This window comes from Pelodiscus sinensis, chromosome 32 (genome assembly GCF_052426305.1).
Source record: "Pelodiscus sinensis isolate ZL-2025 chromosome 32, ASM5242630v1, whole genome shotgun sequence".
Classification (NCBI taxonomy): Eukaryota; Metazoa; Chordata; order Testudines; family Trionychidae; genus Pelodiscus; species Pelodiscus sinensis.
In genome coordinates, this window is record NC_143083.1 from 14,189,360 (window position 1) to 14,212,872 (window position 23,513).

A 23,513-nucleotide genomic window follows, 5' to 3' on the forward strand; every position below is an offset into this window, starting at 1 on the left:
GACACTAAATGAAGCTGTGTATGAAACGTCTACGCTTATGTGATATTTGTCCAGTGAAATCTTTTCCTGAGGCAAATGTATAAAAAAACAAACAAACCACCAACTACTTTTTTCATGGCGTGAAATAGTTTGCCATCTGACTACAGGAGAGGATGAAGAAATTTCAAGGACAAACTAGATCAGCCTTTACCTCGAGGCCTCTGTTTCTCTGCATCATAGATCATTACAACTTCAGTGACCTGGAAAAGAGAAGGGAAATTCTACTAACTATGTTACCAGGAGAGTATTACAAGCAGAGTAGAACAGGCTGGTTTCCAGCACTCAACTCAAAGCACAATTAAATGCCCCATGTATTCATCAATACTGATCTGCCATAGAACAATGCAAATATACTCCAGTGAAAACCAACATGTCCCATTTATAAAAATTCTAAATTGAGTTTGTTTGTTCCTAGCAGCTAAACTATAACCACACTTTTCCTTACTTAGGACTGCAACAAACTATACCCCCAAAAAAATCACTGACAAAGTAGAGTCAAGGTTGCTTGATTGTATATGCCACCAACGGGACCAGAGGCAGAAAAAAAAAAAAATACAGTCCGGGGGCCACATCTGGCCTGCCACAATCCTCTGGCCTGCCAATGCCCTGTGGTCCCAGTCTGAAACAACCCCAGATGCCGCTCATATCGGCCAGCTGTTGGAGACAGCTTGTGAGTCTCTGTGCAGCATGAATTGGGGTGGGGCAGTGCATGGAAACCCCCCATCCCTATGGCACATGCCCCACAGAGATGAACATGCTGGCCCCAGCAGCTGGCCAATTTAAGCAGTGTGTGGGACTGTGGCTGGCAGGGAGCCGGCCTGAAGACCGCAGGCTGGGAGTGACAGAGAGTAAGTACCTCTCAGCCAGACCCTGAACCTGGGACCCCATTCCCTCCCACACTTCAACACTCTGCCCCAGCTCACAACCCACACCCTCTCCTGAACCTCTGTCCCAGCTCACAATCTAATAATTCTGCATCCCCGTGACTTCTGCAAATAGTCACAATTGTCTCCCAGACCCTGCACCCCACCTCCGGTCACAATCTACTCCCTTACCCAAACCCTCCTTTCAGAACCTGCACCTCAATCTACTGCTCCAGGTCACATCCCTCTCCCTTACCCAAACTCCCTCCCAGACCCCAGAATCTCTCCTGTCCCCAATCCCTTACCCCAAGCTCCTTTCTGCACTCAACTTCCATCCCAGACCCTGCATCTCCACCATTAATAGAAAAGTGCAGCCCATGACCACTTACCACATTCTTGGAGTGGCACCCCATCAAAAAATATTGCCCACCCCTGAACCAGACTGTACAAATAAGGAAACAATTAAGTCATTCAATGCCCCTTTTCAGAACTACCTTTCTTCCACATCGTACACATTTCCACCCTCATCCTGAACAAGGTAGCCTTAACCCAAACTATGTTTACTGACTAATATAGATTTTGTATAGCATCATCTTGCAGTTCCACACATGCTTATGCATATCTGTGGAGGTATCATGTCCTTGAGAAGACATTTTTGTGATGTTCAGGCAAAGTTATGCCAGTAGGTAATGCTAGCGATTAACCTACAGGAGTGTTTTAAATAAGAAAGTGATTATAATGCCAAAATCACAGAACTGGTGTTATGTCCCAGGTGTTATCACATACAACTTACAGAGGGAAAGCCTAAAGTTTGAGGACTGGGATGGTTTAGTTGGAGGAATTCAAAGAAATCAGGTAAACAGGATAAAAGTTCTAAAAACTAGTATCTAAAAATATTTCCTTGGATAATATTGGCAAATGTGTTCCATGGAAAAGCCACTTGGCCTCTCAAGAGTTATTGAGAAATTTGTATCGAGACTAAATTCTACAAAGTACTAAACAAATCCAATTTTCAGTGCAAGTTTCAATGTAAGCTTATAGGCGCTGAAACTAATACAGGCAGTCCCCGACTTACGCGGATCCGACTTATGTCGGAAAAGCCTGCTTCTCGGCACTACTGGAGCAACCCAGCAGCACCCCAGCTGCTCTGCCCCAGGCGTCCTGATTTAGCCGCTGCTGAAACTGACCAGCGCTGACTACAGGAAGCCCGAGGCAGAGTTGCTCTGCCCCGGGCTTCCTGAAATCAGCTGCTGATCAGTTTCAGCAGCAGCTGACTTGGGGACGCTTGGGGTTCTTAAGTTGATTTTGTATGTAAGTCAGAACTGGCGGTCAGTTTCAGCAGTGGCTGAATCTGGACGCCAGTTCCGACTTACATACAGATTCAACTTAAGAACAAACCTACAGTCCCTATCTTGTACGTAACCCGGGGACTGCCTGTATCTCCAATTTATTTTGAAATACGCTGAGATGTAGAGTCTCCAAAGTACCATAAAGTGCTAGAAAAAACTTAAACACAGTCTAGCAGCACCTTAAAGACTAAGATGTTACGTGCATTTTAACATCCCCATACAGAACATATGCATCTATTAAATAGAGTTAATTTGTATTGCTTCAGGGGTGATTAACTTTGAAAATAATCACTGCCCCCCAGATTTTTCAGAATAAAACTCACTGCATAATTAAGGTGATATGCACAGACTAACCCCAAAGGTGCCATTTATTTTAACAGCAATTGTAAAGGCGGTTCATATGGCCATTTTCCAGTTAAACTGAATTGATCTATTAGTCTGATACACATTTGTCTTGTTCTTCAACTTTGGTGAAAGACTGCAGTCATGTTTTGGAGATCACCACAAAAGATGCAGTCACTTGAAGGTATATCATCAAACTCTGCTAATTCAGGTTTAGTGTCATTTAGAGTGGTTAGGCCTTTGGCAGCATGGGAGTAAGCCATAATATTACTATGGCATCTGTTCTGCTGGTCCGTTCAATATAGCTTTGGTTTGAGCTCTTCTTGTCAAATTGTTCAGTAACAATTCCCATGGGTCTCTTAAAAATCAGAGCCAGCCTTTTTGTTTAATCTTAGCTTTTAGTTTTTCAGGCTGTGATACCTACAATTCTCTGTGCCCCTGATTGTCTTTCCCAGAAGGCAGAATCTAGGTATTTAAATGACTACACATACAATTCTTGTTTTAAGACTGCTACCTTGGTTCCCCAAATTCTGTAGAACTATAACGTGCTTCTACTTACTTTTATGGCACTTACACTCAAAGGTTGTGGCCTCCTATATCTTATGGAACTTAACCCTTTATCTCCCAAGCCATCCAGGTCAGAATTGGAAAGTCATAAGTCTGCGAGAAGAGTCTTTAGAAATTATGCTCCACAACTATAGATTCCACTCCCCATTTGTATTTGTAACTCAGTCTGTTGCAGTTTTTCAAACTAAAGAAACATCTATGAGCCATTGATGTTGATATCTTTTTAAAAAAATATTTGAATAAACTTTCATTGAAAAACACAATACCACTTGGGAAAGATGGCTAGACAGATGCTTTGGGCTACTGAAGGAACTTAAAAAAGAAAAGTGATATATAGGTGAAAATGGTGACAAAACCATTTCACAGTTAGGGTGACCAACCAACAGCTATAGAGAATCTCATTGCTTTTGACATTGTGACTATTACACTGATACGATCAGTCATTTAAAATGTATACTACTCCACAATATTTTAAACTGAACTTAATATATAGACTAATCTTTTAGCAGTTAGTAATCTACCTATTCCAGAAAAAAAATCTGGAAATAAAAACAGAAATAAATGGGAATTTAATGAGGTCATATCTGGAAATCTTCATTCTATATCAATTTAATACTGAAGCTGGCAAAATGTCAAGAAAAGCATAAGAAAAACTGCATGAATGACCCTAGAAATGAGATTCTGCAGACTCAGTTACTTTTTAAACAGTACCATAAAACCAAAACAATGTCAATAGATTACCCTGGATCACTAGAAAGTCTTTCACCAATTTGCTTACTTGGTAGAGGACAGAGACCTGTGGTGGTGCAAGTTCACTGAAGTACCTGCTGTTTCAAAATCGAATGGAAAGTTTTCATAATCAAACTAAAGTAAACTAAAAGTAAAAGCTTGAAGGAGGGTGACAAGTCATTTACACTCTAGTCATAATTAAATTCAAGATTCCCCCCATTTTGATGAAGGGAGAGAAGGAAAAGCATCAGGAATAGTTAAAACAAAGCAGGCAGGGAAGCTGCATAACAAGGGCAAGAGACTTAAGAAAAATGGCAAATGTGCTGCAAGATAAACAAAAATTTATACTTTACTAGAAAACACTTCAATGCATCTCTGTGGAAGGGATGCAAAATTCCATTTAAAATGTTAACCAGTCAACTGGCCTGTGGCACTGTGGGTCCAGTCAGGCTGGAGGGGTTGCTCTGGCTAGACCAGGTGCCAGTCAACCGGTTACCCATTTACATCCCTATGCTGTGGCAGTTTTCCTAAATTAAAACTAAAATCTGACAGCCTAATAAAATCAGAATGAAGAGAGAGGAAAGAGATCTTGTAACCAGATGATGCTGGCTACGATGAGGAATGACTCACCACTCCGAATTTCTTGAAGTATTCCCTGAGCTCAGTCTCGCCACAGTTGTGAGGGATCCCACCAACAAAAATTTTATTAGATTTACTGTTATCACTTCTGGGTCCTTTCTGCTAAATCAAGAAGGATAAAACAACATTAATTAGACCTGTGATAAACATCGTAGAATAACCTTTCCTCCCCTGACACATGAAGGTGGGTAACTCTAATCCATTCCGCATTCAAGGATCACAAGAGTCACCTTTTCAAACTGAAGTCCAAACTTGGAAGCTACCTATTTTGTTTCAAATGGAGCAAAAGTCTGCTCTGAATTCATTAATTTGATATGCATAGCTATAACTAGTATCCCTTTCTTCGTCAGGATGGAGAACTGAAGGCAATGAACTAAGAGCATTTATTTCTTAATGAAGGTCTATGAATATCTGTAGGTGGCCTCAGCTCTACTGTTCCTAAGCATCCCCATTAGGGATGTTAAAATGGGTGTAACTGATTAACCTTATAACCACTTGAAAATTTCAACGTTTACATGGTTACACATGAGGTGGCAGCCAGCTCCCCAGGAGCCAGTGCACACAGAGAGCCTGCTTTTAAGTGCACTAGCTCTCACCTACCACCCTGCTCCAAGGGACCCACCTGTATCAGAGGTGGCATGCGGCAGCAGCATGGGGTGGCATGCAGTTCCCCGGGAGCCGTGAGTAGCTGTGTAGCAGTACAGGTAGCCACTTACCGGTTACCTTCTTACACGGCTATAACTCTTACATGCCTAATCCCCATGTTAAGTGTTAAAACTTATCATTGATACTATATCCAATTTCAGCAAGTATGAATTTACAAAACAGTTGGACTTGGGTTCACAATCAGTGGAAGGTTAAACATGTTATTCTGAGAAATCAAGGTAAGAATGCAAGTAAAACAGATTTCACTAAAGTAACTTTTTCATTAATTTCTAAAATTCTGGGGAATTAGAATATAGAGGGGTATACTGGGTAGCAGAGAATTTACATTGATCGCTGCACTAAATTGTTGTCAGATGGTTTCTACTTCAGTTTATTCACTAACAATTTAGATGTTATGGGTAAATTTTTCAAAAGTGATTAAATGACTTAGAAAACCCAGGCCAGTGTTAAAAAGGTGATAGAACACTTAAGAGCAGGCACCACAAAGCAAGTGAAAAGGACACAAGCTTCTTAGTCATGCAAGTCCTCCTGAAAATTTTACCCAAGCACATCTATTCTCATAGTCATTTTACTTATAATGGCTCAATGATTCTTTTATTTACCTAGAACACGGGTGGGGAACGTAAGCCCTGGGGGCCAAATGTGGCCCCTGGCTTGCCTGGATCTGGCCCCCAAGGCTCGGGCCCTCCTCCCCAAGCATTGGCACTCCAGCCCCCCTGCTATCTGCCCTATGGGGCTGGAGCACACAAAATCTACTAGCCTGGGCCCTCCTAGGCTGTGGTGTGTAAGGGGAATGTGGGGGAGTGTCATTCTCTTCAGTTGGGGGCTACGTCAGTGAGGGGTTTTTCTGGGGTTTTTTTTTTTTTGCTTCCCTTCTCACTTGTGTGTGGCCCCCGACCCAAAAAAGGTTCCCTATCTCGATCTAGAGTATAGCACAAACTGTTTAATTTTCTTCCCCTAAGCATAAGCACCTTTCATGATCTTAGAAACCGGGAGCTGGAAAGATAAAGGGAACATTTCCAATATCAAATATTTATCTGTATTACCAATGGTGTTTTTAAATAAGTTATTCTAGTAGAAGCCAAATAGCCTCATCATATCCCCACAGTAGATGCAGTTTACATCAAGAAATTCATGTTCAGGATTTACTGTTCCTCAGATACAATTACATTTCTGGACCTAACTATAAAGGAAAACTGAAAGGGAAATCAGCTGATTTAAAAGGTTAATCAAAAAAAGTCTCTCAAGAATTTGGCTATAACTGCAAAGATTTGATCCTCATTTTGTACCTTGCATGCTCACTCACAGATTTTATAAGTAATTCTATCAAAAGAACAGGAAAATAGTAGATGCTAGACAAACAGCTACTTTACCAGTTAGATACAAAAATCCAGGAGATAGAACAGTACTAAAATGAAATCAATAAAATAGATTTCAGAAAAAAAATGTTCAAAATATACCAGAACTTTAAACAGAGCAACAATTCAATTTTCTTCCATAAAAAGATGGTGGTCTATGGCACCAAATGCCTGATACCAACAGTATAAGGAACATAAAATAAGTTTTTAATTTACCCTCCCTCACCTCTGAAAAAACAAACAACAAAAAACAAAAAAACCACACACCCACAAAACAAAACAAACCCTACCTAAGTGTCTGGTATGTTAGTTCAAGAATTTCTGCAGTATGTTTGGCACTTGTAAATCAGACCTGAAAACTAATTCAGATTTAGCCTGTTTGAAATTTCACAAAAGCATGCAATTTAATTTCTACTCTATTTTCCCTTGCATAGCTGGAGATCTTCTTAGCCACATTCAATCATACTAGCTTCCTCTTAAAGTACAGTTCCATACTGTGGCTTTTTTTATACCCAGCAGCAGTCAGTAGGTATGTCATAGTGTCAGTTAAAACCACAAGCATTTCACACATCATAATATAAAATGTAGTCAATTTTAATTAAGACATTTGGTCTTAATACCAACAGCTTACTGTGTTTTATGCCAACACTTCTGCATTTCCCTCTCGGTTTCAAAAGGTTAAAAAGTTTTCTAAAATTTACCTAAGAAGATCAGGAACTGAGAGAAACACTAATATGACATTCATGGTAGGGGAGAAAAGCATAGTCCACTAGCCAGAAATATCTTAGACTACATCAGTATACATTAAGATCTCTCCTTACCCATCCCTCTTTTGGCCGTGTTCTTTCTGGTTGCATTCCCCGAGGTGTACATGGCTTTGGATCAATCTGTAACAAGTTCCAAATTGGTCAGTTCTAAATGTGGAAAATATTTTGCTGTAATAAATGCATTCAAAGCTGCTGTGGTCGATATTCTCTAAACTTAAACACTTTTGATAAAAGTTAGCCTCAGATTACACATTTTGGAAGGGACAATAAACAGCTTGAATTATTCATATGCCAACAACCACCCAAATTACTTTTAAATTCACTCAAAATATTAAAGGCCTAATCATCCTTTAAATAACAAAAACCAAAGCGGCAGGTCAACTTACATTTCGGCCATCTAAGGTATGTGGTCTGCTGGCCAGTACTGTTCCCACGCAGTTGGGATCTTTAAATTTTACAAATCCAAACCCTCGAGATTGGTTTGTTGTTTTATCTTTCATTATTACACAGTCTACAACCTCTCCATATTGGGAAAAGTAGCTACGGAGAGTTTCTGTTGAAAAATATGGTATTAAGCAGAATCAGCTATTAAAGATTGTAACTTTTAGTACAACTGGCATGTCTAAACCTTCTAATATGCATTTGCTAAAGCACGATGATTTGTATATTTTAAAGAGGATATATTAGTGTATCTGAAAACAGAAGATGCTCATTGTTTTACTTCCGCTCACACCAATGGAAGAAAATAATGCAGTAAATTAGTTTTCAAAGCAGAAATCAGCTATTTCTGAGTCAGCACTTAAATGGATGTCAAATCCAACTTTGCCTAATACCAACCACTATAACCAAGGAAAATTAAATTTCTACATATCCTTGTCCAGGAGATATGAAAGTGACATAACGTAAAGACAAATAACGCAGTCAAACAAGAAATGTAAATTTCAAAGTTTCTTTACAGGAATTCCAGTAGGGTCATTCATTAAAAAGCAACAAAGTTAAAGATTAGTATTAAAGAGTAAAGACTCAGTTGATTTTTTCCCCGGAGATGTTACTATTCTATTACTTTATAAGAAAATAGGAGGCATAAAGTTTTGGTATAATGGCTGCAGAATATATAACCTACCTTGTGTTGTACTCCAGTCTAGGCCACCCACAAACAACTTTCTGTAATTCAGATAACAATATCACGGTTAAAGTCTGAGGTGTGAATCAAACATGATGCACTACTTAAACATATACAACTTGTTTGTATTCTCATCTAGTTAATATAGTATTTTAGCATAGTTCAAAGAATTCAAGACCTGTCACTCATTGAAGATGGATTTTAGGTTTCCATTTTTATTGCTAGATTATCTTCAGATATGTTACATACTACCGATACAGTGAAAGATTTAAAAATATTGAAGTATTACTTCTTCTGCACCAAACAGCATTGCATGTTTCTACCAAGCATATATTTTATTTTCATGTGAAATAGCAGATATAAAATATGTCAGAAAAGAAGTCAGATCAAACATGTAGCTAGCTAATGTTCAAATATCCAGAAGAAAGATGACAACACCAAATACGTTTAGTTATCTGCTCTTTTGGACCAAGTGGGATTGTTCATGTTGTGAAAATCTCCATGGTTCAGAGTAGGGACACAAACAGCTAGTCAACTATCTTATTGGATAGTCAACACACTAATCAAATAGTCACCTCCCCACCTTGCTGCCTCTATCAGAAAGATGCAGGGAGGGATGGGGAAGTCGACGGGGTGCTTCAAAGCAGCAGTGCCGCATGGAGCCCGGGGCCAGCTTGGAACTCCCTCACTGACCCCGGGCTCCATGTGGCGCTGCCACTTTGAAACACCATGTGGAGCCTGATGCAGAGTCCCCAGCTGACCCTGGGCTCTATGCAGCTTTGAAACACCATGGGGAGCACGAGGCCAGAGGGAGACTGCCTGAGTCTCCTGCTGCTGGCCCCGAACTCCCCGAAGCGCTTTCGCCTTTAAGCGTGGCAACAGCCCTAAGGCTATTGCTACACTTCAAAGGTGGAGGTGCCCTTATCGACTAATCAAATAGTCGATGAAAATTGCATTGACTATTTGATTAGCCAATTCATCTAAATTTAGCATCCCTAGTTAAGAGAATATAACAGAAGCAAGGATGTATTTACCACTTTAGTTCTGAGTTAGCACTTAGGGTCTTATAAGGGCCCTCTGAGAATAAGTTCAGAGAGCACCAGTATGAACCGTTTTAATAACCCTATTAATCACTGAACGTTGAATGCAACATACAAAATCATTAAGATTGACAACTAATAATCATAAGACGATTTTAGTAACTGGAGATATCCAAAAGTATAAGTAAATGCTGTAAATACAAAGGGGATATGGGAACTGCAGGTTCTCTAATGTATTTCACTTTACCTTTCTTTTTTCAAAGGGTTATCTTTAAAATGGTTGGTTTATGAAAATGTATTCCGTCTCAAGGTACGTCTACACTACCACCCTAGTTCAAACTAGGGTGGTTAATGTAGGCAACCGGAGTTGCAAATGAAGCCCGGGATTTGAATTTCCCCGGGCTTCATTTGCATATTGCCGGGCGCCGCCATTTTTAAATGTCCGCTAGTTCGGACTCCGTGCCCGCGGCTACATGCGGCACGAACTAGGTAGTTCGGATTAGGCTTCCTATTCCGAACTACCGTTACTCCTCGTGTAGCCACGGGCACGGAGTCTGAACTAGCGGACATTTAAAAATGGCGGCGCCCGGCAATATGCAAATGAAGCCCGGGAAATTCAAATCCCGGGCTTCATTTGCAACTCCGGTTGCCTACATTAACCACCCTAGTTCGAACTAGGGTGGTAGTGTAGACATACCCTCAGTTACTGAAATTACCTTGGACCAACTTCCAAATATCAAGCAATACAATACTTTCACACAGAGAGTATAGCAAATCTCTTTTTCTTGAATGCCATATGGTAAGAGCCCAATGGGAATCATGACTAACAAAGACACATTTCACTTTAAAGTATGTTGAACTAGATGCAATAATAAAAATTTCAGGCATCATTAATTTCAATCACCTGGAACTTCTGTATATAGCTTTTCTTTTGACCCAATTATAAACTTGGAGAATAATATCTGAATTTCTCCCACTCTCAAATCAGAGAGCTCAAGTTGGTCCTTTAGCGAAGATTCAGCCACTTGTGTTTGGTCTTCCAAAAACCAGAAAGGGACAAAGTCAGATCCAAAAATCCATAACGAAATTCTTACATAGAAAACATAAGTAGCAAATAATCACTCTTTAATAATATTTTGTTGGCTGTTTTGCTGCTTTTTGGCTGCTGTTAGGGATGTCAGATGCATTTTTTATTACTGTTAGGGATGTTACATATTGGTTAATTGAATAGTTGATTAACCTCATGAATTCTTATCAGTTACTCGACTATTCTATAGTCCACGGGTGTAGGGTCAGCAGCTAGTGGGCTCCAGCCCCACTTCAGAGGAGACCCCTGCTACTCCGTGCTGCTGCCTCTGTATCAGAGGCAGCAGCACAGGGTGCCAGGCGGGAGCTGGTCCACGAGGGGAGCCAGTTTAAAAAACAGCTTCCCTTGTGGACTGGCTGCTTTGTCGTCCCGCGCTGATGCTTCTGATGGACAGGCCGGCAGTGCAGGGTGGCAGCAACTTCTGTCCAGGGGTGGGGGTTGGGTCTGGGTCTGAATTCCAACTCGTGCTGAGTCCAGGAGCTGAGCCCGGCTTCCTGCCCACCTAGCACCTAATACACTTTAAATGCAGAGCTGCAGCAGGGGTAGGCCCTGGACCTGGCACAAGCTGGGACTAAACCAGGCTGCTGGCCAGCCTGTTAACATTTACTGGCAAGGGCGAGGGGTGGAGAGGTGGGAATGCATGTCGTCTATAGCATTAACCTATAAGCTTTTGCTTACCAGTTAAACAACTACACCATTAGACCCCTAATTACTGTCAGAGGATATTGGTTAATAAAATTAAAGGAAAAGTGACTACAAAGTTCAAGTTAAAAACAGCAGAAGAAAGTTTAGCTTTAAAATGTGTACTGGCATGAATAACGGAAACATTTCTACTGTTTGGTCTTCAAGGGAAAAATCTAACCTGACCGTATCTCTGTCAAACTGACTTAATTGGGGTGCAAATTAGAGAGCTGTGAAGTTAGGCTCCGCTATTTACAAAGTCCTGAAAGTCAATCTACAAAAAGATTCTTCTGTAACTAACTTCTGAAACGTTTGGTGGAACAACCCTCTTCTGTGCTAGAACACCCCAAGATACCAAAAAATTTTAGCGTAATTTGGTTCTTCCCCGAAACATGCTCTTATCATAGCATAAAAGTCTCTTACATACTGCCACCCATTATCATACTGAGCACCTTCCACATAAGACCAATAGCAAAAGCAAAGATTTCTGCTTCATGATTATAGAACAGAATGCAGAGGCCTTTCCCATAAAAAAATATATAGTCTAAATACAAACTTAAAAAAAAGAATGGTCCTACAGCAGTCCAAGTAATTATGTAAACTTTGCTCTGAGGTCAGTACATTTCTAAAAAACCTTTAGAACTAAATTCTACTTCAAGATAAAACAGAACATTACTTAACATGGACTATCAGCCTCATTGTAAGTTCTTAAATTATTTTAGTTTCTAGAAATAAGTTTATACTAAATGCAACACCCAAAACAGACTGTGATATAAAAAGGAAGTGTTTCATAGGAACCCAGGGGTGGGGAACCTCCTGCCTGAGAACCACCGAGGGCTGGCTGTGGCCCACAGCTTGCCTAGATGTGGCCCCTGAGGCTCAAGGATCCCCCTGCATTGGGGAACCCACACTGGCGCTCCAGCTCCTCAACCTACCTACCTACAGAACTGAAGTATACAAAATCTACTAGCCTGGGCCCTCCAGACTCTGGTGTGCAAGGGGACTGTGGGGAGTGTCTTTTTCCTTCTCAGACAGGGGCATCTCACCTTGCTTCTCACTTGTATATGGCCCCCGACTGATTTTTGTGGGTCAGCAGCCCCTGACCTAAAAAAGGTTCCCCACCCCTGCTTACAAGTGACCCAGCCACAATCACGAAAGTCAGCTCAGATACAGGACAAGAACCTCAGAGTACTGACTTCCAGGACTGAGACCAGCCGCCAGACAGCTCCTTAATACTGAACTAACTGTGAAACCATACCCACAATGTCACCTTATGCTACAGTTTAAAAGAAAAAAAAGTTATTTGTTTAAGCCGGCTCCCCGCAAGCACCAGCTCCCATTTAACAAAACAAACAAATTTTAATATCTCTAGAAAAAACCTACACACACAAAAAGTGCATCCTTTAAAGCCATCACAACATTTGACCCTTTCACTCAGAAGCAGCATCTTAGAACATAAGAACGGCCGTACTAGGTCAGACCAAAGGTCCTTCTAGCCCAGTATCCTGTCTGCCGACAGTGGCCAGCACCAGGTGCCCCAGAGAGGGTGGACCGAAGACAATGATCAAGCGATTTGTCTCCTGCCATCCCTCTCCAGCCTCTGACAGACAGAGGCCAAGGACACCATTTTATCCCCTGGCTAATAGCCTTTTATGGACCTAACCTCCATGAAATTATCTAGCTTCTCTTTAAACTCTATTATAGTCCTAGCCTTCAGAGCCTCCTCTGGCAAGGAGTTCCACAGGCTGACTACACGCTTAATGAAAGGTCTACCTGTTATATTTTAGTAACTGAGTTTACACAAATATGAAAGGGCAATCTACTTTAAGAAAATGTCCTGTTTTTCCTGATCTCTCTCCAGGGATACAAGGATATACTATTGTTTTTGTTTATCACTTTGCTATATTAGTGCAGCGTAGAGCCACAGCTCATCTGATGTCAGAGAAAAGCATCTATCAATGAGAGAAGAAAGCTTAGTTTGTGTCTTTCCCACTCTCAGCCCAGAGATAAAAATGAGCTTACCTTACCCTATAACAGGGGTGAGGAACCTTTAATGAGTTTGAGGGCCACTGACCCACAAAGAAAATCATTCAGGGGCCAAAAACCCCACAAACCACATCCTCACTCATTGATGTGGCCCCCAAATGAAAGGGAGAAAAGACAGACACTCTCCATATTTCCCTTGCACACCAGAGCCCGGGAAGGGGAGGGTGGGGTGGAGGGGGGCAGGGTAATAGAAGGGGAGGGTGGGGTGGAGGGGGGCAGGGTAATAGATTTTGTTTGCTCCAGACCCATGGTATGGTGGGGGGGGGGCTGGCATACCAGCACAGGCTCCCCAATGCTGGAGGGGGGTCCTGAGTCTTGGGGGCCTGATCTGGGACAGCAAGGCAAGCCAGGGGCCACATCTGGCCCCCAGGACTGAGGCTCCCCACCCGTCCTAGAAGAAAATGTTGCAACTCCCTTCTCACATGCTTCATGAAGAAGAAACTAGTTCTATTAAACAGCTACTCCCTAACAATGGCTACCATAAGGCACCAAACAGCTCAGCTGCGGCTAATTTACAGAGTTGTAGGTGTAGCAGGAATTTTGGATAATTTACTGTAGAGAAGACCAGCAGCAGTAGCACAAATTTCACTTGACATAGAAGCTCCAAGGACGTATGGTACAGGCAGTCCCCGGGTTACGCGGATCTGACTTATGTCGGATCCGTACTTACGAACGGGGCTTTTCTCGCCCCAGAGGACGCGGGCGGCGGAACAGCCCAGACGTGCTGCGGTCCCGCTGCCCGCATCCTCCACGGCTTTGCTCCGCGTCTCCCTGGTCTGCTGGGGGGGGGGGGACACCCCCCAGCAGACCAGGGAGACGCGGAGCAAAGCCGTGGAGGATGCGGGCAGCGGGACCGCGGCGTGTCTCGGTCCCGCCGCCCACGTCTCCCTGGTTTGCTGGGGGGGGGGGGCACAGCTAGTGCACCCCCGCTCCCCCCCCAGCAGACCAGGCTTTTCTCGCCGACGCCTGTGGTAGAGCAGCTGGGGCGCTGCCAGTTAGTCCCGCAGAGCCAAGGAGCGGCGCTACTGGACCAACCTGGCAGCACCCCAGCTGCTCTGCCCCAGGCGTCCTGATTCAGCCGCTGCTGGTCAGTTTCAGTAGCAGCTGAATCAGGACGCCTGGGGCAGAGCAGCTGGGGTGCTGCCGGGTTGGTCCCCGCAGCGCCGAGGTGCGGTGCTGCGGGGACCTACCCGGCAACGCCCCAGTTGCTCTGTCCCAGGCGTCCAGATTCAGCTGCTGTTGAAACTGATCAGCGGCTGATTCCAGGAAGCCCGGGGCAGAGAAACTCTGCCTCGGGCTTCCTGTAATCAGCCACTGGTCAGTTTCAGCAGCAGCTGAATCTGGACACCAGTTCCGACTTAAGTACAAATTCAACTTAAGAACAAACCTACAGTCCCTATCTTGTACGTAACCCGGGGACTGCCTGTAGTTTAGGAAGAGGCTTGACTGCAACCTTAAAAATCTAAAATTTGATTCCTGAAGCTATAATTTTAATTTTTCTTGTGTTAGGTATTTTTATGCACTTTACACTGACGTGTTCACAAGCTTACCTCACGCATTCAGCAAATGACAAAAGAAAAATGCTTTAAAAATTAGGTTTAGAGTCTAAAAATAATTAACATATTGAAAAAAATTTAATTTTACAGTATTATAAAATTTACCTAGATTGATCTGGGATTTGACTTAAGTCACTGCTTTGTTGATGGACTAGATCAGCAATAATATAAATCTTATCTGCATTAGAAAACTTATCTGTTGTGGAGAACAGTTGTTGGTGAGCTCACATGAACCAGTCCAGAAAATGAGTACCAGTGTACAAAGGACAATAATTTTCAGGACTATGAGAGAAAGCACTATGTCCACACCTCAAGTGGTTTGTGGGAATGATCCCATAATTAGCATATCCCTGCCAGACTCAGAGAGAGAGAGAGTCTCTCTATGTTTTTACATATGTATGTATGTATGTATAGCCATAAACCCCAACTTGCTGAAAAGCTGGTCTAAAGTATATATAAGAAAAAAATGAGTGGGCATGCCCACCATTTGTTACCACCAGCAAAGCTGCATTACAGGGCCTGCAGTTAAGTCTCCCCGGGAGGCAGGGCCACCAGCCCTTGTCTGCCCCGTTCCACTGCCATGGTGGAGGCTTAGTTGAGTGTAACTGACATCGTTAACCTAAGAGTCCCTGCTTATCAGTTAAATGGTAGGTCGTTTACACTCAGATATTCGGAGCTGGAGCAGCCCCACCCCTGTGGAGGGCTGGAGGAGTCCCTGCCCACAGTGGCTGTCCAGACCCAGTTAACTGGTTAAATGATTAAAATTATATTGTTTAACCAGTTAACTTTAAGGAATATTTGCATCTTTAGACCCAGGCAGTTGACCTATTTTCTACCCTATAACACTGGTGCTGGCTTTTATATACAACCCCCACCCCCCCAAAAAAAACACCCAACAAAAACACAGTTATTGTGGCACACATGGGCTATGGAGTTTTTATAGCATGTTGGGAAAGAAGGGGAAGCTCAGAAAGAAAAAGGTTGAGACTCCCCTGATCTATTTGGTTATCTGGGCGAAGCAAATTTGTCTCCATCTAAGTGTCCATTGGCAAATACAAAAAGTTTTGCTAGCAGTCTCTTCAAAGCAGCCAAAATGAGAACTATACTCTTCCTTAGAGTTGGACCCTCAACAGGGACAGACACACACAACAGCTTTCGCTGCTCTTTTCTATGCTCTACCCATTCTGGGAAAAGAACATTTCTAAAACTGCCTAATAGGAATAAAAAGAAACAGGGGATAAAAGAAATCAGATAGTTCTATATAATAAAATATTCACAATTAAATTCCTCTATAAATGAAAAGCTAATGATTTTAACTAAGGACCCTGGCTTTGCAATATGCTTTTTCTCAGCCATACACAACAGCCATTATAGGTCAGTTATCAAATATAAAAAAAAGATACCATCTGTGGGTTTCTGATAGACAATCTAGTTGTTTGACTGCGGGGAGCACCCCTTCTTGATAATGACCACTGAAACCTTTCAGCTCCATTATAAATTATTTCTAGTCACCTCAGACAAATATTCAAACAAAAAAGGAGGGTTGCCTAAGGTCAACTACAGCAGCTGTATGTAAATAGAGTACTTCTATTTATATGCATACTACAGAACAGCAAAAGTCAAGACAATCTTACCCTTTGGCTCTGTGATGGATGGATTAATATACTAAGCAAAAGTAAACCCTAGTTAAACAACCTGCCTAAAACAAGGATACAAGGACCGTATAAAAGAAAGCTGATGGAAGCAAAATATTTATAAGTATAGTGCAAGAGGATTGCTCATCTTGCAAAGTTCAGCTTGTAACATCATCATCAACCTGTTCTCATGAGTCTCATACAAGCTGAGGCTTGGCCATTTACAGGTTTGCTTGAACAAACATTTAAGGAGTATTAGTTAGTAAAACTCTTGTCATCAGTTCAAGTCTTGTGCAAGTGTACTTCTCAAACACACACAAAAACCCACAATTTACATTACGGAGCTGCTGTAGTCAACCCATAGGAAGCTAACCGCTCCCAAACAAAGCTGAAGTTTTGCATGTTCCATCTCTCACCCCACAGTAGTTTGCATGGGGCCAATATAAGTGGAGGAGGAATATATAACAAACACAGCAGCTGCATCCCACAACTGAAAGGCAGCCACCTCTGGAGTCAACGTGTTAACTATGTAATCATGCACAGAAATATTACACAACAGTTGAAGCTTTCAAAAATGTGAAAGCTTTGAATAATAACTGAAAGACAATTAAACTAAATAATCTCCAATTAATACCCTAGCTGATGAAAACAGCTGACATGTATTCAATGCAGTTTCAGCAGACTGCAAAGTCCTCCAGGAGTACACCATTTTTCTGTGACTCAGTGGTTTAAGTAGTAACTGCAGTGAATAAAGTCCATAAAACCTCTATGTGCCCCAGCTAGTGCAAGGGATTACAGGCTTTATGTATATAACATATCATCCACATATGTGATTTGCCATGGAATCCCATGTCGTTTTCCCTTCAGTTTAGAGATGTTAGCTATCAGTTAACAGAATAGTTGATTACCGCATGAATTCTTAGCGGGTAGTCAACCATTCCATAGTCCCTGGGAGCAGGGCTGGCAGCCAATGTAATCCAGCCCTACTCCCAGGGAGCTCCATGCCATCCCGTACTGCTGTCTCTGTATCAGAGGCAGCAGCATGGGGTGCCAGGAGGGAGCCAGTTCACAAGAGGAGCCAGTTTAAAAACCAGCTCCCCCCGCAGACTGGCTGCCTGACACTCAGCGCTATTGCCTCTGATAAAGAGGCAGCAGCACAGACTGGCGGCAGTCCCTGTCTGCGGAGGTCCAAGCTCCCCATGGACACACAGGCTGCTGGGGAAGGGGGGAGGCTGCCCTGAAGCAGCCTCTGTCCATGGTGACCCATGCTGGCCATGGACAGAGGCTGCTCTGGCAGTAGCCCCTGTCCACAGGGGGCTGGACCCCCCGCAGACAGGGGCTGCTTCACAGCACCAGCTCCTGCTCTCCACCCCACTGCCTCTGATACAGATGGAATAAGGGGGGGGAAACTGAGCAGTCAACCAGATTAACCAATAAGCCTAGGCTTATCAGTTAACTGACTGGTCAACTACTCATTCATATTCCTTCAATTATATAGGCAATCAAAACAACTAAGGTATGAAGTAACAGAAGCAGGTTTCACCATTAGTCAGGAGAGTCTTGGGGGCTATTAGCAGTATGAAACTAGAGACTCAGGTATTAAATATTTTTCAACCACAAATCCCAATTCACAAAACTAAAATGCTATATGATGTATGGTATAAATCCACCTCTCTTCATTATCCTTACCCTTTTTCTCAATACAGTGGGAAGACAGTGAACTATTTGAAGTCTTATTTTAAGATGTGAGGTTGCCAGGCTTCTATGAATATCAGAACTGTACGATTTGGTAGTAAGTTTGAAGTTTAGGTAGCTAAAGTAATAAATCTCAAGACACAAGGAGTAGCAAAAAGATTTGAAAATAGAAACTATGTCAAAGAGAATAATCAAAAGACACGCAACAGCACTCTACTACTCCTTTCTCAGACTCTCAAATTAGATGTTTTGAGTCCAGCAGACCCAAAACATCCTTCTGATCCTACTTCTTTATACTTCTATATTGTGATACCATAAGTATTTCAAACTTTCAACAGAATTATTGACACATACCAACTTTCACAGTTGATCTGTTGGAAACATGCAGATAGAAAAAAAGTGGTCTAAAACTGTTTCACCGAAGCATTTTGAGTGGATGAAGAAATTAATGATTACTATTTTTACCAACTAAAATCTGATCCTTCCACACTTAAATATAAGATTAAGGAGTGAAATTATGAGCAATTTACAATCCACAACAAGCCCATGATCCAGAATGTAAGTTAGCATAATATTTTGCCCAGTATTGATAAGCCTGTTTTAAACATGCAACTCCACAGCAACAAATGAGTCACATTTTGAGAAAGGCAGCTGTTAATGCTCTCCCATGGGAGGGCATTTCATAAATTAGTTTCAGTAATAGGGCTTAGGACACACAAATACTACTTTCAGAACAGGAAAATGCAGTAAACGTAACCCAAGGGGCAAACGCCATTCACTTAGATGTTATTTTCAAGACATTCAGTACTATTACATCTCTTGCACTTCTGAGATAGTTTAGAACTTAAACACACAATAGCTGACGAAGTGGGTCTTTGCCCACAAAAGCTTATGCTCCAATATATCTATTAGTCTATAAGGTGCCACAGGACTTCTCATTGTTCTTGCCGATTCAGACTACCACAGCTAACCCTTTGATGCTTGTTACAACAGCTGAACCATTCATGGAGCATACTTCTGGACAATGTAGTGTAAGGTTTTAATTTATGATTAAATGTTTATTTTCGTTTTTACAAGGACAAACACTTTACGAGGGTAGAAAAATCCACCGTCACACGTGGCGACTACAACGAAACACTTGGCAACCTGGTGCGGGGTAAAAACAGTCTCCGGTTTGCTGTCCAGTCTCCCATTCACCAGCCATTCTTAACACGGTCGCTACCCCAGCAACGGAAACACAAAGGGTCATCTTCCAGAGGGGGAGCCATGTGCGGCGCAGCACGAGGCCGAGCAGCCCTGGCCAGTGGCACTTCGCTCCCCCCCCCCCGCTTCCTTTTTTCAATGCAGCGGGGGGGGGGGGGGGGCTGTCAGTGGCGGGGAAGTTTCCCAGGCAGGCCCGGCGCGGGGGGGGGGAGATAAGGACACTTTGCGTTTCCGTCTTTGTCCGACCAGCCCATCCTTGGGGGGGGGGGGGGCGTCTCGCTCACCCCGGGGGGGGGCCGCAGGCCTCGCGCTGCCCGGGCCAGATTCCCCCCCCCCTTCCTGCTCGGGCCGCGCGAGGCCGAGCCAGGCCCGGGGCTGCCGCAGTCGCTCTGGTCCCATGATCCCCCGCGGCGCGGGCCTGGGGGGGGGCCCGCACGCCCCGAGAGAAGCGCCCCCCCCCCCCCGAGGTAGCGGTTGCTCCCCCCCCCCCGCGGGAACGGGGTTTCCGAGCCCGTGACCTTGCGGCGCGGGGGGGGGGCACGTGGGGGAGCCCCCCCCCCCACCGAGAGGCGCGCGGCCGCGGGTATCCCAGCCCCCCCCGGAACTGCCCGGCCGCGGGGGCGCCCAACGGCCGGTGCCCCCCCCCCCCGCCTCACCCGATCTCGTCGGCGCCTCCCACGCTGTTCATGGCGGCGGCTCGTGGCAGCGTCCGGGCCGGGCCCGGCTCCCTCAGGCCCAGGCGGCGGCTCCAGGCAGCGGAAGGTCACGGGCTGCGCGTCCCTCCCCGAGCTGCGCAACGGCGGCGCCTGGCCCCCCGCGTCCCCTCAGCGCCGCCCGCCAACCGCCGCTGCGCGTGCACCGCCTCGCCGCCCTCCCCCCGCCCCGCTACGGGGTCTCCGCGGCCGCGCCCCACGAGCGGGCAAAACGGGCTGACGCGCCTGCGCGGGCCGGCGCGGCGCACGCCGGGAAACGTAGTCCGGCCACGCGCAATAGCGAGTGCTAAAGAGCGCATGCGCCAGAGGCCTTGGGTGTGAACGGCTGGTGGGTTAGCGTGGTGCAAGTGCAAGGGGAGCAGGCCAATGCAGGGGAGAGAGCCTTGGGGGTGTGCACAGCAAGGGCAGGTCTGAGAATCAGAGAACACTAGGACTGGAAGGGACCTCGAGAGGTCATCGAGTCCAGCCCCCTGCCCTCATGGCAGGACCAAACACCATCTAGACCATCCCTGATAGACATTTATCTAACCTGCTCTTCAATATCTCCAGAGACGGGGATTCCACAACCTCCCTGGGCAATTTATTCCAGTATTTCACCACCCTGACAGTCAGGAACCTTTTCCTAACGTGCAACCTAACCCTCCCTTGCTGCAGTTTAAGCCCATTGCTTCTTGTTCTATCCCCAGAGGCCAAGATGAACAAGTTTTCTCCCTCCTCCTTATGACACCCTTTAGATATCTGAAAACTCCTCTCATGTCCCCCCTCAGTCTTCTCTTTTCTAAACTAAACAAACCCATTGCACCATAAAAATGCACCATTCTGGGCAAGGAAGAGGAGCCCCGAGGCCACTTCCAGCTTTGGAGGTCATCAGCCAGAGTAAAAATAAAACAAATGAGGACAAGTTGCAGTGGGGGAGGTCCAGGTTGGATATTAGGAAAAACTATTTCACTAGGAGGGTGGTGAAGCACTGGGATGGGTTCCCTAGGCAAGTAGTAGAGTCTCCATCCCTAGAGGTGTTTAGGCTTGACAAAGCCCTGGCTGGGTTGATTTAGTTGAGATTGGTCCTGCCTTGGGGCAGGGGGCTGGACTTGATGACCTCCTGCGGTCTCTTCCGGCTCTACGCTTCTGTGATTCTATGACGCTGATCCGGCAACAGCAGCAGTGTGTTTATATCATCAGCGGAGCTGGGAGCACATTTCATCATCTGTGCTATCAGAACGGCTCTGTTTGTGTTAAATATTTTATGAACATTTTGAACTCTTTTGTGGGATAAAATCTATATCAGTTAACTGAACAAAAATGCCTTTTACCAAACCACATCTCCTATTTGCTTGAATCTGGAGCTCTAAGCTGAGAGGGGAAAAAACCAGGACTGTGTAGCACTGTAAAGACTAACAAGATGGTTTAATAGGTGATGAGCTTTCGTGGGCCAGAGCCACTTCCTCAGACCCACTTCCTCAGATCTGGCCCACGAAAGCTCATCACCTATTAAACCATCTTGTTAGTCTTTAAAGTGCTACACAGTCCTGTTTTTTGTTTCAGCTGCACCAGACTAACACAGCTACCTTTCTACCACTAAGCTGAGAGAGTGTGTGTCACTTTCATAGGGATGTGCATAAAAACAAGTTGCGAAACTTATCACATGTTGAAAGATTAACAAATGTCTAAATTTGAGGCCCTCTTTAGTGGGAGACCCAAGCTAAATGGCCCTCCTGGACCACCCCCAAGACTGGTCCTGAGTCTAGGTAGGCTGCTCAGGGACTTGAAAAAATTGCATAATAATTCCATTGTTAGGTCAGCTTGACATCCACAGTTGGCACATTTAGCTATCTATCAGCCTGCCTCCAGCTTCTCAGAGAGGTGGATTAACTCCATCAATGGGGAAAAAACCCAGGGTAGGAAGTGCCTGGATACCCCACCACAGTTGCAGTGTAGAGCTTGTGCCTAGTATGGGGTATGTGATGGGGGTGTGTGTTGTATGCGGAGCAGGAATGACCTTTGGGTTAGTAAGTGTGGCTGTGGCTGTGGCTTTGCCTGGTCTACACACTTTTTGTGCTGCCTGGTATCACTATGTCACAAAGAGGTGTGAACTTTAACCAAACTGCACCAGCACACTCTCTAGAGGGAACAGTTACACTGGTATGAAAGATGCCTTACATGGTACAGCTCATCTCTCTTTCTAGAAGGGCGTCTGGAGCAGCCTATCTGTGGGGAGCCCGGGTGTGTCATGGACAAGGGCTACTCCGGCGGGGCCTGGGTGCCAAGAGCCTGTGGCAGCTGCAGCTACAGCATGGAGTGGAGCCCTGTGGACTGAGGGCTGCTCCAGCCGGACTGGAGAGGTTCCCAGCCTGGATCCCGCTTAACTGGTTAAACATTAGGCTAACCTAACGATTAAGTGATTAACCGGGATTTTACATCCCTAACTAATGGAACTACACCGGTCAGGTGTGTGAAAAATCCACACCCCTGAGTGCCACACTTAAATTGACCTAATCCCCCTGTAGACAGCGAAAGGTCGACAGAAGAATTCTTCCGACCATTTACCTACTGTCTCTTGGGGAGGTGAACTACTAAGCCAGTGGGAGAAGCCCTCTGTCAGCATAGGGCATCTGGCACTACAGCAGTGCAGCCACAATATTCCTTATTTTAAGAGGAATAAGGGATCTTTCGGAAAAGGCTTTATTTTCCGAAAGATCCCCGTCTAGACTGGCGCTTTTTGCCAGCAAAGCTCCGAGCCGGAAAAAAGCGGCAGCCATGTTTATGCAAATGAAGCGAGGGGGATTTAAATCCCCGCTTCATTTGCAATTGCCATGAGTCTAATTTGCATCCCTTTTACGGAAAAGGGATGCAGTCTAGATACAGCCCTTGTGTGCTGTGTAGCACAAGGGAAAAGCATAATAAACTAATGGTGTGGTAGCGGACAGCAAGTGGTTTTATTTCAGTGTCAGAAGCATGCCTTGCCCTTGTTAACTAGACTTTAGTATTAGTATTTTATTTATATAGCACCATTGCTGTGTATTAGAACCCTAGGGCTACGTCTAGACTGGCTCCAAATTCCGGAAAAGGGATGCAAAGCAGGTAAGTCAGCATAGGGAAATCCGCGGGGGATTTAAATATCCCCCACGGATTTCAATAAACATGTCCGCCACTTTTTTTCCGGCTTGGGGAAAAGCCGGAAAAAAAGCGTCTAGACTGGTGCGATCCTCCGGAATAAAGCCCTTTTCCAGAGGATCTCTTATTCCTACTTTCAAGGCCGGAAAAAAAGCGTCGGACATGTTTATTTAAATCCGCGGGGGATATTTAAATCCCCCGCGGATTTCCCTATGCTGACTTACCTGCTTTGCATCCCTTTTCCGGAATTTGGAGCCAGTCTAGACGTAGCCAACCAGTCTGGGAGCAGTAGGAGCCTGTAGACG

General features: G+C 44.4%; 1 protein-coding gene across 9 annotated transcripts in view; it reads right to left on the reverse strand.

Moving 5' to 3' along the window:
• Positions 1-20,265, reverse strand: part of DAZAP1 (DAZ associated protein 1) — a 38,052-nt gene extending 17,787 nt beyond the window's left edge. For 3 of the 9 annotated variants that reach the window (XM_075902688.2, XM_075902693.2, XM_075902694.2), the window contains exons 1-6: positions 20,041-20,264; positions 8,443-8,483; positions 7,706-7,872; positions 7,374-7,439; positions 4,520-4,630; positions 191-239 (exon numbers count right to left, since the gene is read on the reverse strand). In XM_075902688.2, the coding sequence (XP_075758803.1) occupies positions 191-239; positions 4,520-4,630; positions 7,374-7,439; positions 7,706-7,872; positions 8,443-8,483; positions 20,041-20,072 (466 nt within the window). In that variant the 5' untranslated portion in view covers positions 20,073-20,264. Of the gene's footprint in view, positions 1-190; positions 240-4,519; positions 4,633-7,373; positions 7,440-7,705; positions 7,873-8,442; positions 8,484-20,040 lie in introns of those variants that run through there. The other 6 variants (XM_089775040.1, XM_075902692.2, XM_075902689.2 and 3 more) reach the window with 5 other exon arrangements.
• Between the last annotated feature and the right edge of the window lie 3,248 nt (positions 20,266-23,513).